The following is a 17,471-nucleotide window of genomic DNA, read 5'->3' on the forward strand; positions in this document are numbered from 1 at the left end:
CCACTTTTGGTTTCTCAACACATAGATCCATGCAAACCTACTCCTGGGGCCTGCTTTCAGGTCCTCCTCAGGAAAGCACTTAAGCAAAGGTTCATACCACAATGTGAGATGCCACTTCGTGGACTCAAGGTCAGCTAAGGTCAGATCCTTATCCTGGTCTTTCCTTATTATATCTTTGACCAGCTCTTCCCTCTCCCGTAGAGCACGGTCTCCTTGTTCTTTCTCAGCACCTGGGAGAATAGGAATTCTCGAGACTAAGAATGCCCTTCTCTCGTGCTCCCGCATCCATATATAGGGATGTCTGGAGAAACGGGTTATTATTCCGTCCCGGAATAAGCCTATAGGCTTTATAACCCTCAAACTCTCCCAAACTGACCTAGATGATTCTAGCGTACGGTCTTTTGCCTCACACACCACACACTGCCAAAAACTAGTGCCATCCCAGGTACAACTGCATCTTTCTCCAAAGTCTCCGGATAACTTATACGAGTCTATTCGGAGCTTACAATGCATAGGCCGACAACGTTGGCAAAGGAGTACTCCTCCTATCTCGATCTGAGTCTGCTCTCTCACTAGCCATTCCAGTCCCATTTGTTTTGTCTCAACAGCGGATATATTTGGCATGGCACAGTGACGACTACAGATCACACATTGGTATGGACGAACCAAAGTTTCTACGGACTTACCTCCTGTAAGGCCCATGACTCTACCCAATTCTGGTTCTAACCACATCATTGCTCTTGACCCATACTTTCCGTGCTCAACCTTGATCAGCCCCCTTTGATTAACGACTTCTAATATGTTGTCCATTTTGCTGTTTCTTTTATTTCTTGATTAAGTCTCGGTTGCTATATATGCCGTTAGCCTCTAACTCCACTGTATTTGACCCTGTGATAGCCTTGACCTTATCCAAGGTTCCGAGTCCTTCCTTAAATCTTCCTACTTTTCTTCTTCTAGTGATAATTACCTGATCACCAGGTTGGAACTTCGGGTTTGTCTTTATCTCCCTCTCTTTCGGTTCCACTTTATTGCACCTGTTGAGATCCAAGAGACACCTATCAATGATAGTATCCCATTCTCCTAATGCCTGATTTTTACAAAAATATTCCTTCACTATCCTGATGGCTCTCTCGGCTATCCCGTTAGTATGTGGTCTATAACGGATGGATTTGGACAGTATTATCCCATTTTCCTTGCAAAAATGTTCCACTAGTCGTCCGCTTATATTATGTGCCCCATCTGCGCAAAGCGGCTCCATCTTGCCTTGCCATTTTATCCATTCCTTCAAACACTCAACTACCTTTTCCTCTTTTGCGGAACGCATAGGCCATATCATTTTCATCTTAGTGTGGTCATCGATGGCCAACAGGAAATAACAATTTCCTAATTTGGTTTTTCTCATCGGGCCCGCAAAGTCAATGCTAACTTCTTGATTACGGAATTCTTTCGGAAGTTCACTGTCTTCTGCACCTTTAGCTGTCATAAACTTCCTACATATGTTGCATTCCTTCTTAACTTCCCGATATCTGGCCCTCCAATTCGGGATATTTAGGTTTCTTAACCTAAGTTCCAATTGAATCATATTGTAGCTCGGATGATTCAACTGATCATTCATTTTTCCAAGAAGCTTAGTTAAGTTTTGTAACTTAACTCGCCCTATCAATTTATTGCTTCCGTAGTTTGTTTCCTATGGCTAATTTGATGATAGCAATGACTGACCTCCTGCTGTAAAAGGTCAGCTATTATCATCCGTGGCTCTCTGTGAGCCATTGGTTTATTCCTAGCTACGTGGAAGCCATTGGCCTTCCACACGTCTAGTTCTTGGTTTATTCCGTCTGAAACTTATTCAGAATCGCAAGTTAAGACAATTTCTTTGTGTCTTAGCTCAACTACTTTTCTAGCGCTTTCTCTACAGCTACTATCTCCGCTAGCTGAGCTGTTCCCACTATTTCTTGACTTTCAGAGGTTATTAATTGTCCGTCTTTTCTAACTAAATAACCCCGCTTCACTTTACCAGCCTTCTCACTTCCATCTGTGAAATATTTAAGTAAATGCTGGTGTTTATCATGATATTTAGTAATTTTTTCCTTTCTTTTTAGCTTAGTCATCCTCCACTCCAATCGGGTATCAGACAAAATCAAGTTCCACTGATCAAATCTATGACAGTGAATTCTTTGTTGGTTCATGAATAAATTATTTTTCAGCCTCACTAGTTCTCCTGCCATCGAGTAGATAATTATCGGCTGTTCTTTTGCTACAGCTTTTATCTGCAACAATCTTTTAGTCACAGAGGCCAGTACCCTTTCTGGCCTGTTCGGGTCATATTTGTTCATCGCTGGCTCCTGCATGTGAGTTAAAAAGGCTATGAGCCCTTTTCCGTCTCTGTTTGACAAAGTAAGTGTCACTTTGTCTCCGTCCTCATGGACATGCACTTCTAATGGGAGTTTTTTCATCTCTCGAACTGTCCACTATTTAGGGCCATTCTTATCAGTTTCAATCTGGCCGTTTCCATTTCTTCTGTCCATTGCCATTTCCCTTCCTTGGTTCCCTGGAACAACACTTTGGCTTCCCTGGAATACCGGGGGATTGATTCTCTGATCAAATTCAGTGTGCCTAGCAAGGGCTGCAATTGCTTTTGCGATTTAGGTGGGCCGGATTTCTCCATTTCTTCTAACTTACTTCTCATGTTCGTAGTTAGAACTTTCGTGTCTTTTCCTAGTTTGAACCCTAAGAAATCCACTTCCTGTTTCCCGATTTCCATTTTCTTCAAGCTAGGTTTTAAACCTGCTTTTGTTATTCTGTCCAGAGTAGCTTCCAGTAGCTCCATATGTTCCGCTTCGGTTTCTGTGGCTATTAAAATATCGTCGATGTAGACTATTACAGGTAAACCCGATAGGGTTTCGACCATCATGCTCTGGAAGACATTTGGGGAATTTTTGTAACCCTGCAGTAGTCTGGTATACACATACTGATCACATTGATACGTGAAAGCTGTCTTTCCTTGACTTTCTTCTGCCAATGGAATACTCCAGAAACCGTTAGCAAGATCAATTTTAGACAACCAATTTTTCTCTTTTCCAATATCACCGCTTGCTTTGCCACAGTTGATTAAATACCTAGTATCAGGCATGGTAACTTTGTTCAGGGCCTTGTAATTAGTGACCAGACACCAACCTGTGTTTTGGCAACGGCCTGGATTGGCGCATTGGTCACAGCGGCTTCATTTCTTCCCAATTTTCTAATAATTCCTTGTTCGGTTAACTCTCGGATAGTCTCACTTATTTCTTTTTCTGTTCTACCATTGATCTTGTACTGCCGCTGAGGCAGTATTTTGTGTTCATACTTCGATTGAACTTTTCCACAATCATTTTTTCTCTTCGAATAGCAGTTGATATATTTTCTTAAAATTGTTTCCAGCTCCCCTTTTTCACTTATGGTGGATTCTTTCACAATCCTCTCTATTTCTTCTTCTCTGTCAACCACTCCTAACCTTCCTATTTTCAGTAGGTCATCAGGGCAGAGTAGATTCTCGCATCCTAGTATTGCTTTTATCTCCTTTTTCTCCCATAGATTCTTACTCCGGACATGCCCGTCAAAATCTTCAACTGGTACCTCATCTAGCAGTCTACCGTGTTTTTCTGTCGGTTTTATGACAGATGCATCAGCCCCTGTGACAACGCGGAATGTGGTTTCGTCGTAAGTTTTATATAATTTCTTATCTCTCTCTTCAGTTTTTAGTAATGCTTTCTTTAGGGGAGCCGCCTCATCCTATGCTTCAAAGGCTTCTGATCTTCCCTTTTTGGTTTAATTTTTGTTCAGGACGGGATGAGGGCCTATTCTCAGTCTCCTGGCAATTATAGGGTTTCTTTTCACGGCCTGACCTTCTAGTTCTATCTCTAGACTGCTGCTCTTTATCATTCGACTTTTCCCTATCTGCCTGAATCATTTCGGTTTTCCTATCATACAGGATGAGGGCCCTCTCCAGTTCTTCAGGAGCTGTTTATGGCCCGTATAAGAGGAAATCTTTGGCCCCCATTGGAACGTTTCACCTTACTCCCATAAAAAAAATGTTTAAGCCGGCTTTCTATGCCTTTCTGTGCCATTTCCTGGCATGCAGCTAAGGCTCCTACAGTTATCCATTTATCTTCAAACTGTTTTTGCTCCTGTTCTTCCTTGTCTGTGGGGATTAATCCTTTAACGGTCTGTGCAAGCCTATGACCTCCATGTATTCCAAATTCAGCTAGTATGTGAGAATCTATAGATTCTCCCGATATTCTCATCTGTTCATCTAACGTTTTCCTTTTGCGTTGGTGATTTTTTTTTTTTAACTTAGCCCTTTTTTTTTTTTTTTTTTTTTTCTTCTTTTATTCTTGCTGTTGTCAGTTAATAAATTATGCAGTCATTAGGACTGCTTTGCTTTAATGTAATTATCTAGAGAGGGGTTTGTGATTGACAGGCAGCAGCTCACAGCTTCTGTTGATTGTCAGTTCCTCTTTTGAGTTTCCGCTCCATCCCTTCTTGGGGTTTGTTCTATCACCCAAGCAACTCAGTGTCTCTTGACCACAAACTGTCACTGTAGTACAGTATGTGTCAGAGATGCATTACATCCTAAACAGGACATACATTTTCTTTTCACTATTATTTAGAACGTATTTGTCCATTCACATAAGGTTAATAACTTTGTTCATTCATATCGATAAGGTAAGTGGTGGTAAGTGATGGCCCTCATCATCATTGGGCCTTTTTCATTGGCCACATTTATCTTTCTAGGTTGCTGTGATGTTTCTCATATCCTTATATGTTTTCATCACTATTATTTGACAATTTCATTTTATTATTTCTTAATTTGTAATTTTTAACAGATTGTTACGTCCCGTAGTGTTTGTAGCGGATAGAGGACTGTGTTGACAGCGTTGGTTCCGCCAAATTTGTGAGTAAGCTGGATTTGCTCAAGGGATATTGGCAAGTTCCATTAACGCCCAGAGCATCTGAAATTTCAGCTTTTGTAACACCAGATTGTTTTCTTCAGTACAGGGATATGGCATTCGGCCTGCGAAATGCCGCAGCCACTTTTCAGAGACTGGTTAATTTGGTTCTTGCTGATGTCCCGAATTGTAACGCTTATCTTGATGATATTGTGGTTTATTCACAGAGTTGGGGTGAGCATGTATCTCTTTTAGAGACTGTGTTCAAGCGTTTGCAGGAGGCTTCATTGACTTTGAATCTCTCCAAATGTGAAATCGGTAAGGCTACAGTGACTTACCTTGGTAAGCAGGTGGGGTATGGTCAAGTACGTCCGGTGATGGCCAAAATCCTTCTCCGATACATAGTGATGGGACCAGGTTAGTATGTCACGTGACTTACACCTCGCAGCACTTAGAGTAAAGTTGTTTAAACACACTAGTTTAGGAGCGGGTGCCAATTTATGTATTTATGTTTGTTAGTTAGTGTAGATAGCGGTGTTCTACACTGAAGATGTTCTTTTCCTTGCTTTCTTTTGATTAGTTTAGAATTTGTTGGGGTTTAGTTAACTTGTTTTGTTTTATTGATTTCTTTGTTTTAGCACCGCTCTCGTCCCTCGCTTTGTTATCGTTTATTTTACTTTTGTATATAATTTGTAAATAGGTATTTGTTTATTTTGGATGTATGTTTGGTTCACTGCTTTTTGTATCATTGGGTGTTTTGTTACATTGAATTATTTTCCCTTACTAAAAGCAACTACAAATTTAGTTCTTCTCTGCCTGTTTCTTCACTACACACATCGCACCTCCTTAATAAATGAGTCCATTCTTTTAACAGCATTTTAATAGTTAATCTTTTCTCATGTTACGTCTCCATATCCTCTAGACGCCAGGGGGACGTAACATAATTGGGGGCTCGTCCCAAAGCGATGCGGTCTCCTTTGTTAAGGAATAAGATGTGTGTGGTTACAGGCAGAATTTTGTGTGAATGCAGGTTGAGCAAATTTGGTCTTGTGGGATATGTTGATGAGTTTTGATGGCGTTTAACTTGCAGAGCTTTGTTAATAATCCCTCATTAGAGGTGATTGAGAAGTGCAGAAAAGATGAGTTGTTAATTATAGCTAACCACTTCCAAATTGCGATTCCAAAGCAAACTTTAAAAAAGAAAATTAAAGCTGAATTGATTGACTGCTTAATTGACTCTGGAGTGTTAAGCTTGCCGGTGATAGACCAAGGGGCAGATCTTGCGGGCGTGGAGCAAAATGCTGGGAAGGTAGGTGAAGGTGAGAGCGAGTTAGTCACAGCGGAGGCGGAGGCTACCGTTGGGGCAACTCTTCCACCTTTTGAACCTTTTTCACCAGTCTCTCCCAGGTCAACAGGGGAGGCGCAGTTGAGAGTGCGGATTGAACGGCTCCGTATGGAAGCTCGAGAAAGAGCACAATCCCGCCAAGCAGAACTAGATCTGCGTCTACAGGTGCGCAAGCTCAAAATTGAAGCCGATAAGGAGGTTAAGCTTCGACAGTTGGACATCGAGGCGGCGAAGGCTGCTGCGGTTTCCTCTGTTTCGCAGAACTCTTCATCGGTAAGTGACAATTCAGCTAATTCGACTTCAGCCACTTTTGATGTTGGCAAACATATTGCCTTAGTGCCAAGTTTTCGTGAAACGGAAGTGGATAGCTATTTTAACGCTTTCGAAAGAATCGCAACTTCTTTGGGTTGGCCAAAAGAGGTATGGTCATTGTTGTTGCAATGTAAATTAGCTGGGAAAGCTTTAGAGGTTTATTCAACCCTGTCTTCAGAAGACAGTCTTAAGTATGAGGTGGTTAAGCTAGCTGTACTTAAAGCTTATGAATTAGTCCCAGAGGCCTATAGGCAGCAATTTCGTTCTCGTAAAAAAAACGCCAGTCAAACGTATGTCGAATTTGCCCGAGACAAGGGAATCCTTTTTGATAGGTGGTGTGCTTCTAGTAAGGTGGATGATTTCACATCGCTTAGAGAGCTTATGTTACTAGAAGATTTTAAACAGTGTCTTCCAGAGAGAATGGTACTGTATTTGAATGAACAGAAAGTAACAACTTTATCTCAGGCAGCAGTGTTAGCGGATGAGTTTGTGCTCACACACCGAAATGTTTTTCAGCCAGCAAGCATTGAAAAGTCCTTTTTTAGGGTGCCGACGAAAGTTCAGCAACCCAAGTTAAATGGCGAGAAGCCCAAAGAAATGCGGGAGTGTTTTTACTGCCATAAGAAGGGACATGTTATAGCGGATTGTTTGACTCTGAAGCGTAAGCAGCAGACCCAAACAAAAGAGGTTGCATTTGTGAATGCCATTGATCCGGGTGCACATCTTGAACAAGGTGAGGTTGACAGTGTTTATGTACCATTTCTTTCTAAAGGTTACGTATCATTATCAGGTAAGGAGGAAGATCAGGTAGAAGTGCGGGTGTTAAGAGACACGGGCGCTGCCCAGTCATTTGTGTGTGCAGATGTTTTGCCTTTTTCAGATCAGACATCAGTTGGATCTAATAGACTCGTACAGAGTTTCAGCATGGAGGTCATGAGAGTCCCGGTTCATCGTATCCATCTGCAGACAGACTTGGTGTCCGGTTTTGTGGAGGTAGGAGTACGCCCTGCTTTACCAGTGAAAGGGGTATCCTTCATTTTGGGTAACGATTTGGCCGGAGGGAAGGTGGTACCTTCACTTGAGGTAGTTGATACTCTGACAGAGCATAGCTCTGATGATTTGGCACAGAAATATCCAAGTGCATTTACTGCTTGCGTCATCACACGTGCTCAATCAAAGAAAGATGGTGGTGTGTCTTTATTTGACTCTTTCTTATGTGCAGATCAAGAGGCTGAGGGAAGTCTTGCAGATGAGTCTCATGTCAGTGATCAGGGGAATGAGGTTGTCGTAAGCGACCCATTAATATTGACGGTAACTCGTGAGAGTCTAATCGAAACTCAGAAGAATGATATTTCACTTGTAAAATGTTTTAAACTGGCTGAGAAACCTGCACTTAACAATGTCTCATTTTTAGTGAAAGATGGACTGCTGATGCGGAAGTGGCATAAAAATAGTGCTGTCGAGGATGAGTGGAACGTTGTTTATCAGGTGGTGGTTCCTTCCATTTTACGTCAACAGGTACTGTCATTGGCGCACGATCATCTGCTCTCCGGACACTTAGGAGTGACGAAAACATACAATCGCGTTTTACAGCATTTCTTTTGGTACGGTTTGAAACGTGACGTTGTAAAGTACTGCAAGACTTGTCATGTTTGCCAGTATGCTGGGAAGCCAAACCAGATGATTCCACCAGCCCCTTTGATTCCAATTCCCGTCATAGGCGAACCTTTTGAACATGTGATTGTAGATTGTGTTGGTCCTTTGCCAAAGACCAAATCTGGTAATCAGTTTTTATTGACTATTATGTGTTCAGCTACCAGATACCCAGAAGCAATTCCACTACGTAACATCACATCTCAAGCAGTTGTTAAAGTTTTAACGAAGTTCTTTACCACTTTTGGTTTACCGAGAATTGTCCAGACTGATCAGGGGACTAATTTTCTATCTAAACTGTGTGCTCAAGTTTTTAAATCACTCAATATTGCACATCGTGTATCCAGTGCCTATCACCCAGAAAGTCAGGGGTCCTTGGAGAGGTTCCATCAGACTTTAAAAGCTATGCTTAGGAAATACTGCCTCGAGACAGGGTCTGAGTGGGACAAAGGTGTTCCCTTGCTTTTATTTTCAATCCGTGAAACAGTGCAGGAGTCCCTCAAGTTCAGCCCATCAGAGCTGGTCTTTGGCCATACTGTTAGAGGACCATTGAAAGTCCTAAAAGAGAGGATGTTAGGCATTGAGGACTCTAAGAAAACAAACGTGTTAGACTATGTTAGCAAATTCCGTGATCAACTTCAGAAATCATGTATGCTGGCTCGTGAGACATTGGCTAAAGCTCAAGGCAAGATGAAAATGTGGTATGATAAATCTGCTGTCAACAGATCTTTTGCAGTTGGCGATCAGGTGCTGGTTCTACTTCCTGTTCCGGGGTCCGCATTAACCGCACGGTTTTCAGGGCCTTATGAGATCTTGGAGAAGAGAGGAGAGACAGATTATGTATTGCGTACACCAGACAGGAGACGTCAAAAACGGGTATGTCATATCAATATGTTAAAAGCTTACCATACCAGAGATGACAGGGAGTCACCTAAGGAGAAAGAAGACGATTCTGTCCGACCAGTAGGGGTGGCATGTGACGAGAGCTCATTTGTTGACGACCGAGACAATGCAGAAGGCTTATTGGAGTTAGATACCCCATTGTTATCTGCAAGATTGTCTAATTCTGAAACCCTAGCCAACCTGTCAAGTTTCTTGGCACATCTTAATACCGATCAGAGGGATGATATCATTAAACTCCTTAGCAATTTTTCTTCTATACTGGGGGACACTCCTACACTAACCAATGTTTTACAGCATGATATCAATGTAGGGGAGGCCCAGCCGATTAAGCAGCATCCTTATAGAGTTAACTTTATTAAAAGAGTTGCAATGAAGAAGGAAACTCAGTATCTATTAGAGAAAGGTTTAGCCAGTCCTAGTGTTAGTGCATGGAGTTCGCCATGTCTTTTGGTACAAAAGTCAGATGGTACCGCACGCTTTTGTACAGACTACCGACGTGTCAATGCTGTAACTGTCCCTGATTGTTTCCCGATGCCACGGATAGAGGACTGTGTTGACAGCGTTGGTTCCGCCAAATTTGTGAGTAAGCTGGATTTGCTCAAGGGATATTGGCAAGTTCCATTAACGCCCAGAGCATCTGAAATTTCAGCTTTTGTAACACCAGATTGTTTTCTTCAGTACAGGGTTATGGCATTCGGCCTGCGAAATGCCGCAGCCACTTTTCAGAGACTGGTTAATTTGGTTCTTGCTGATGTCCCGAATTGTAACGCTTATCTTGATGATATTGTGGTTTATTCACAGAGTTGGGGTGAGCATGTATCTCTTTTAGAGACTGTGTTCAAGCGTTTGCAGGAGGCTTCATTGACTTTGAATCTCTCCAAATGTGAAATCGGTAAGGCTACAGTGACTTACCTTGGTAAGCAGGTGGGGTATGGTCAAGTACGTCCGGTGATGGCCAAAATTTCAGCGATAAATGACTTTCCAGTACCTAAGACCCGACGTGAGCTACGTAGATTCCTGGGCATGGCCGGTTTCTATCGGTGTTTTTGTCGTAATTTCTCCTCCGTGGCTGCACCATTAACTACTTTACTCAGTCCTTCAGAACCTTTTGTTTGGTCAGATGAATGTCAAACAGCATTTGAAAATATTAAAGTGTTGCTGTGTAGTGAGCCTGTTCTGACTGCTCCAAATTTCTCCTTGGCGTTCAAACTGGAGGTGGATGCGAGTGATTTAGGCGCTGGTGCCGTACTCATACAAGAGGATAAGGATGGAATCGATCACCCGGTCTGTTATTTCTCTAAGAAGTTTAATAGAAGTCAACGGAACTATTCAACGATAGAGAAGGAGGCTTTGGGCTTTGCTGTTAGCAATCCAACACTTTGAGGTTTACGTTGGTTCTTCTGTTCTTCCTGTGACTGTTTATACAGACCACAACCCGTTAACCTTTATTTCACGTATGTGTAACCAGAACCAAAGGTTGATGAGGTGGTCCCTTATTTTTCAGAACTACAATCTTGAGATCCGGTACAAGAAAGGTACAGATAACATCGTGGCAGACGCTCTGTCTCGGGTCTAAGGAAGAGTACCTACTGGTCTAGGTTGGTTCTATCAAACATGTGTATGTTTGTTTTTTTTAAGGGTGGGGGTGTTACGTCCCGTAGTGTTTTCTCTCTCTCTCCTTCACTCTCACTTGTTACAGGTCCCGTAATTGGATGACGTCGCTGCCAGTCATCGGAGTCTCGCGTCATCCTGAGAACCAATCAGATGCTAGTGGGCGCGTATAAAGACCCGGATGTGACACGAGCGCGGGAGAAGCGCTTGCTTTGTTTTTGTTTGCTCTCCTGCGTTTGCTGTTGTATTTTTGCTCTTGTTTAGTTTGATTTGTTTATTGTGTGTTTTCTTCATTTGAAACTTTGCTCATCATGCTTTACTACTGATACTGTGATTATGGCGTGACTCGACTCTCGGTTTTTCCAGAGTTTGTTCAAGTCCTTCTCCGATACATAGTGATGGGACCAGGTTAGTATGTCACGTGACTTACACCTCGCAGCACTTAGAGTAAAGTTGTTTAAACACACTAGTTTAGGAGCGGGTGCCAATTTATGTATTTATGTTTGTTAGTTAGTGTAGATAGCGGTGTTCTACACTGAAGATGTTCTTTTCCTTGCTTTCTTTTGATTAGTTTAGAATTTGTTGGGGTTTAGTTAACTTGTTTTGTTTTATTGATTTCTTTGTTTTAGCACCGCTCTCGTCCCTCGCTTTGTTATCGTTTATTTTACTTTTGTATATAATTTGTAAATAGGTATTTGTTTATTTTGGATGTATGTTTGGTTCACTGCTTTTTGTATCATTGGGTATTTTGTTACATTGAATTATTTTCCCTTACTAAAAGCAACTACAAATTTAGTTCTTCTCTGCCTGTTTCTTCACTACACACATCGCACCTCCTTAATAAATGAGTCCATTCTTTTAACAGCATTTTAATAGTTAATCTTTTCTCATGTTACGTCTCCATATCCTCTAGACGCCAGGGGGACGTAACACAGATCTATAGTTTACTAATTTCAGACAGTTATGTCTGTAGTTCTATATACTGCTATGCTTCAATTACAAATTTTACTTGTTATCATTGGTTAATCCTAATCATAATTAAGTTTTTCTACTGTGATTGTCTGTTTTGGTTCACCTACTCTCTTTATTTGTTATTATCAGTTGCCGTGGTGGTTAGCACTAAAATTGAACTGCCCGGCATACATCTTTGAGGTGGGTGCTATTGTCAGGTCATCAAAAAATGTCTGCTCACACTTTATGATGCCATGTATTGTTATGAGACCAATGCCAGCGGACAACACAACCCGAGCGAAGCAGCGCTGCAAGCATTGCATTGTGAACTCCAATACAGTCAGTCATGGCAAATAATCCATGACATTCACAAATCAACATAGCACCTTAACCTCTCAGACAATGCTTAATTACTAGTTGGCTAAGTCATATCATCCAACAATAATTTGATGTAACTGCTTCATATGAGCGGTTCTAGCCCACCAATGTGAATACCCTGACATGACAAATAATAAGGCCTTACTATTGAAACTAGCAAACTTGCCCTCCTCTGAAGGCTTCTGAGCTTTTTGTCTTTCAGCTTTTACAGGTCTTCTGGAGCCTGCGCGCGCTTTGCAGTTCCTCTGAACTGACTTTTACAGTTGACTGCTGAAATGGTCGCGATCCACTTCTTCCCTGCGCAGTGAACTGTCCTTCACAACTCCTCTGAGCTGTCTTTTGCAGCTCGTCTGAACTGACTAACTTTTGCAGTTCCTCTGAACCGACTAACTTTTGCAGCTCCTCTGAACTGACTAACATTTGCAGTTCCTCTGAACCAACTAACTTTTGCAGCTCCTCTGAACTGACTAACATTTGCAGCTCCTCTGAACCGACTAACTTTTGCAGCTCCTCTGAACAGACTAACTTTTGCAGCTCCTCTGAACTGACTAACTTTTGCAGTTCCTCTGAATTGACTAACTTTTGCAGTTCCTCTGAACTGACTAACTTTTGCAGGGTTCACTACTGAACCGTCATATTTGGCTGTGGTGTGTGGGCTTTAAAGACTTCTCTCTATTATCCCTGAATCTTTACGTCCTATTATTCGAGCCCCACACGATTGGGCGCCATGTTGTATTTATTATCCCCCCCAACCTCCAATTAATCATACATACATTTCTACAATCCTTAACTTCATCATAAGATTTGGTCTTACCAAGGATTGAGAGCGTTGAATGACGTTTGCTGCGAAAACGTAAAAAAGTGAGTCAACCTGATGCATTAAGACTTTTGCGTTGTCTCAATGTATTTTAAATAATTACACATAGTAATGATACAATGTTCAGCCAACTAACACTTGCTTGTTTTTGCAATTCTGATTTTCATATTTTCCCAATTAAGATTTTTGTTTTACACCAACTACTGTTGTTCAGTTAATTTGCTTTTTTATGTTCTGTGGATGAAGAATTTTCAATTGGCAAAATTATTATGCATGTTAGCCAACTAACACTTGCTTGTTTACGCAATTCTGATTTTTTAATTTTCCTAATAATGATATTTATGTCACCGCAATTGCTGTTGTTCAGTTAATTAGCATTTTTATGTTTTGTGGATGAGAAATGTTCAATTGGCAAAATAAAGACAGGTCATAAAACATTTACTTTATCATTTATTTCAATTAGAAATAAGATGCTACACAAGCACAAACTCGGTTCACTATTTAACTTTTTTTTTTAAAGTTGTGACACAACAGCTGCACTTTAAAGAAAAAGTCCAGATTCCATCTTCAGTAGGAACTTAAATTTTGCATACACTAAGCATACAGACAATTTTTAACACCAACAAAAATCAGTGCAATACAATTTCTCATTAAATCACTTAACTGTACACAAAAACAGCATAAAACTTGTTGGTATCAATTTAGGATTTTTCTTTGTATCCAACAATAAAATGTTTTTAATATCTTGACATGTTCCGTAATCTAAACCTTTTCAAATTACCACATTTAAACCAACATTTAAAACACTTTTTTACAGTTTTATTTAAAAGGATAGTTCACCCAAAAATGAAAATCGTGTCATTTTCTTACTCCCATGTTGTTACAAACCTGTATAAATGTATTTGTTCTGATGAACATAAGATATTTTGAGGAATGTTTGTAACCAAACAGATCACGAGCCCCATTCGTTTCTATAGTATTCTTTTTTCCTACTATAAAAGTGAATGGGGCTCATGAACGGTTTGGTTACAAACATTCCCCAAAGCATCTTTCTTCATGTTCCTCGGAACAAAGACATTTATACAGGTTTGTAACAAAATAAGAGTGACAAAATGTGACAATTTTCATTTTTGGATGAACTATCCCTCAATTTTAAACAACCATTTATAAGAACAGACATGCTTACTGCAACCACTAACCTGGTATGGTATGCTGTACTGTACACTTTAAGAACAGTCTGACATCTGATGACAAGAAAAAGAGATGCCAACTAAAAGAATCACCTTGTATCCAAGCTGCACTTTAGGTCTTGTAACAAATGAACGCCAAAAATGATCCCAAAACACTGTTCTGATTTTCTTTACAACAGTTTGTTCAGAGAAAGCACACATTTGGTGCATTTGGAACAGTTTGACATCTGTAACAAGAAATAGAGATGCCAACTAAAAGAATCCCCAGACCTTGTATCCAAGCGCACTTTAGGTCTTGTAACAAATGAACGCCAAAAATGATCCCAAAAACACTGTTCTGATTTTCTTTACAACAGTTTGTTCTTCAGAGAAAGTACACGTTTGGTGCATCCAGATCCCAGCTCCATGAAAACATTCTGAATGGTGTCAAAAGTGTACTTAAGAGCTTGAGGATAGGACATGTTTAATGCATACAGAAGGCCAAAAAGGTATGCAAGAGCAGTAGAAATATCTGGGAGATCTTTCAAAACGACGACCTGCTCCAACACAACAGCAATGTTCACAACCTCGGGTGATGTCGCCTGGGTGTCATCTTCCAAAACACACAGAATGGCAATAGACACTCCTTTTGCCCCATCTTCGGTGTCCTGTTACACAAACAATAATCTACTAGAACATATTTTGTAGTTGCATTCTATCCATAATAGACTGTAAAAGTCAATAGTCATTAAACAGTCGACACTTGCAGACTGACAAACATAAGACTAGAACTAGAAGTAAATATTCACTTTTTTTAAACAAACCTAATGAACAAAAATAATCAAATCTAAAAACTGTAAGCCTTTTGAAGTATTTACTACTTACTTTGCATTTCTTGAACAGCTTGTTTGGGTCCTCTCGAAGAAACAAAGGCAGGCCTTTCAAAGCAGTAGTCCTTCTGTGATTAACAACATCGGTCACCTTCAAAACATAGAGGTAACAAACAATTAGCCAAAGTAAGAAAACTGTTCATATCAGCCAACCTAATGTGAAAAAACCTCCACAACATTTAAGTTATGAAACTAAACTTGCCCTTTCATCAAGTCTTTCTAGGAGCTGTTCCATGTCCTCTCCAAATGCAGCTTTTTTAGCTCTGTATAATTTCAAGAGCTTAGGTGTAAATCTGTCCATAGCTGCCCTGAAGACATCAAGAAGGTCTTTATTCGTGATTCTGAAGAATTCCTCAGCAATCTGTTTATAACAAAAACATATTGTAGTAACAGTAACAAAACTTAAAGCATAAACCGGATTAAAAAAAAAACATTTGTCTAAACTTGAAATGCTATTCATGCAGAAACACTACTTCTTGTAGCAATATCAGCGTGAATCTAATGTCAAGTTTTCACAAGTCAGTCAGGATGTCCTTTAATACAGTCAGTCCTCATGACCCCCTCCCGGAACATTTTTGTTTTCTTTCTATGTAAGAGATGGACAATTCTGTTTCCATACTTAACATTATTTATGGTCTAAACGCCTATTAAGACAGTGTTTCTCAACTCCAGTCCTCGTGACCCACCTACCACAATATTTTTTACAGGCCTACCTGTAAATATAAAATATAAAATGCAGGATTCAACTTATCAGTCTGTTAGTGTGTTAATTATGGAAACAGAATTGTCCATCTTTTACATAGAAAGAAAACAAAAATGTTCCGGGAGGTGGTCATGAGGACTGACTGTATTAAAGGACATCCTGACTGACTTGTGAATACTTGACATTAGATTCACGCTGATATTGCTACAAGAAGTAGTGTTTCTGCATGAATAGCATTTCAAGTTAAGTTGACCTTGTTAGTGGAAATAAACATCATCCAGCTAGAAATGGCAGTCACAGATGGTTAAAATGTGTATTAAATGTGGTGCCTTAAAGGGTAAGTTCACCCCAAATGATAACTTTTATCATAAATAATTTACCTGTGTCGTTCTAAAACACCAAGTGATCCGATTGTCTTCAAAAATATTTAATAATGTGTTTGATGAAAACCAGGGAGGCATCTGTCTGTCCGATTGACATTAATGTATTGCACTTAAAATGGTAATATTCTTCAGCATTTTTAACTAATGTCAAACATGATAATGATCTTGTTCCAATTTATATATTTATTTTATACATTTTATTATTTCGATTTCATTATACCTTTTATTTGATGCAGAAATAATAATGTATTATGCCACTTTTAATAAATGTGATGTTCTTTATTGTCTTACATTCACTATGGAAACCAAAATGGGTTAAGGTTTACTGCTTAAGACATAGTAGTCATTTGGTGACAACTAATTACAAAAGTGCTAACTAAAATAGTGTGCATTGATACAGACAGACAAAATATATTATCAAATGAGTACTTTAAGTCAATGTCAGTACATTTTATAAACTGATATTTAAGCAAGTACAGCAAATAACACTGTAGTCTGTTCACCTTGGAAAACAGCATGCTTCAGAGAAAAACGTACAGAAAATTACAGTTTGGTAAAAATGTAAATAAATCCTGTACCCAGTCATTGGTGAAATATTTATAGGTTTCAGCAGATTTATAGTTTTGTTAATTGTTCACATGTACATACCATAAAAAAAAAAAAAAAAAATAAAAAAAAAGAGTTTACGAGTTTAAGTACGAAGCTGGACGAACAAATTCGACTTCTTTTCGCGAGTAACAGTTAGTCTCATCTATTGCGTAGTCAGTGAACTTACGATGCCTTCCAAATGGCGCTTCGGTCACACACAACAAACCCACGTGATAGTCGGATAGTCGAATTTTATCTCGAAGTTGTTAATGTAAACTGCTTTTTCCAGACTTTGGAAAGAGGTCGATTACGACGTGGGTTTCGTGTGACGTCGACAAGGACACAGATACGACGGATAGATTGAATATACATAATATGCATACAGCGCTGCGCAGACTTGAACGGCGTATGACGTCAAAGTACAGCGAGAGCACAAAGCAGACTGTTCTAGAACGGGTGTGTCTCATACGTCCTGAAAAGTGAAGCCGCGGGCTCTTTGATCGCCCCCTGGAGGCTGGATGCAGTACAGGTCATAAACCCCGCCCTCTCAATGCAGTCGAATGAGACTTCAGTGAAAACTTAAAAATAAATTCTGCTTCAAATAAAACTTTCTGAAAGATGGTTCTGGTCATTTAAGGTAGTTGTTATCACGCTGATATATATTCAATTGTTCGTTTTTGTGATGATTTAGATTTTAGCTAGCAATTTGATGCTATAAAAACGGGGCGTGTCGTTGTGATTCGAAGTTGATTGACAGCTTGTCTGAGGACTGTCGGAGCTTCGAGGGGAGATTGAAGATGTATTAACTAACTGTTAATTTTCGATTTCTTTGTTATTTAACAC

The 17,471-nt window shown here is 40.0% G+C and overlaps 1 protein-coding gene across 3 annotated transcripts; it reads right to left on the reverse strand.

The window, feature by feature from the left end:
• Positions 1-13,332: 13,332 nt before the first annotated feature.
• On the reverse strand, positions 13,333-17,128 carry LOC125265736. 3 transcript variants are annotated; one of them, XM_048186125.1, is made up of 4 exons: positions 16,038-17,128; positions 15,157-15,315; positions 14,950-15,045; positions 13,333-14,732 (listed from the first exon to the last, which is right to left on the reverse strand). In XM_048186125.1, exons 1-4 carry the CDS (start codon positions 16,116-16,118, stop codon positions 14,433-14,435), a joined length of 636 nt encoding a protein of 211 aa, XP_048042082.1. In that variant the 5' UTR covers positions 16,119-17,128; the 3' UTR covers positions 13,333-14,432. The 3 variants fall into 3 exon arrangements, with proteins under 3 accessions (XP_048042082.1, XP_048042083.1, XP_048042081.1); XM_048186126.1 differs by having other exon boundaries at positions 16,816-17,127; XM_048186124.1 differs by lacking the exon at positions 16,038-17,128 and having other exon boundaries at positions 15,157-15,774.
• Positions 17,129-17,471: the final 343 nt, after the last annotated feature.

This window comes from Megalobrama amblycephala, linkage group LG3 (assembly GCF_018812025.1).
Source record: "Megalobrama amblycephala isolate DHTTF-2021 linkage group LG3, ASM1881202v1, whole genome shotgun sequence".
In the NCBI taxonomy this organism is placed as follows: Eukaryota; Metazoa; Chordata; class Actinopteri; order Cypriniformes; family Xenocyprididae; genus Megalobrama; species Megalobrama amblycephala.

Bases quoted from the DNA above. Each gene is read 5' to 3' on its own strand.
- LOC125265736 (XM_048186124.1), bottom strand. From the start codon at position 15,414: ATGAATAGCATTTCAAGTTTAGACAAATGTTTTTTTTTTAATCCGGTT. The intron at 15,046-15,156 runs GCAAGTTTAGTT...TATGTTTTGAAG, and splicing joins TAGAAAGACTTGATGAAAGG to GTGACCGATGTTGTTAATCA. The intron at 14,733-14,949 runs GTAAGTAGTAAA...TTTGTGTAACAG, and splicing joins AGCTGTTCAAGAAATGCAAA to GACACCGAAGATGGGGCAAA.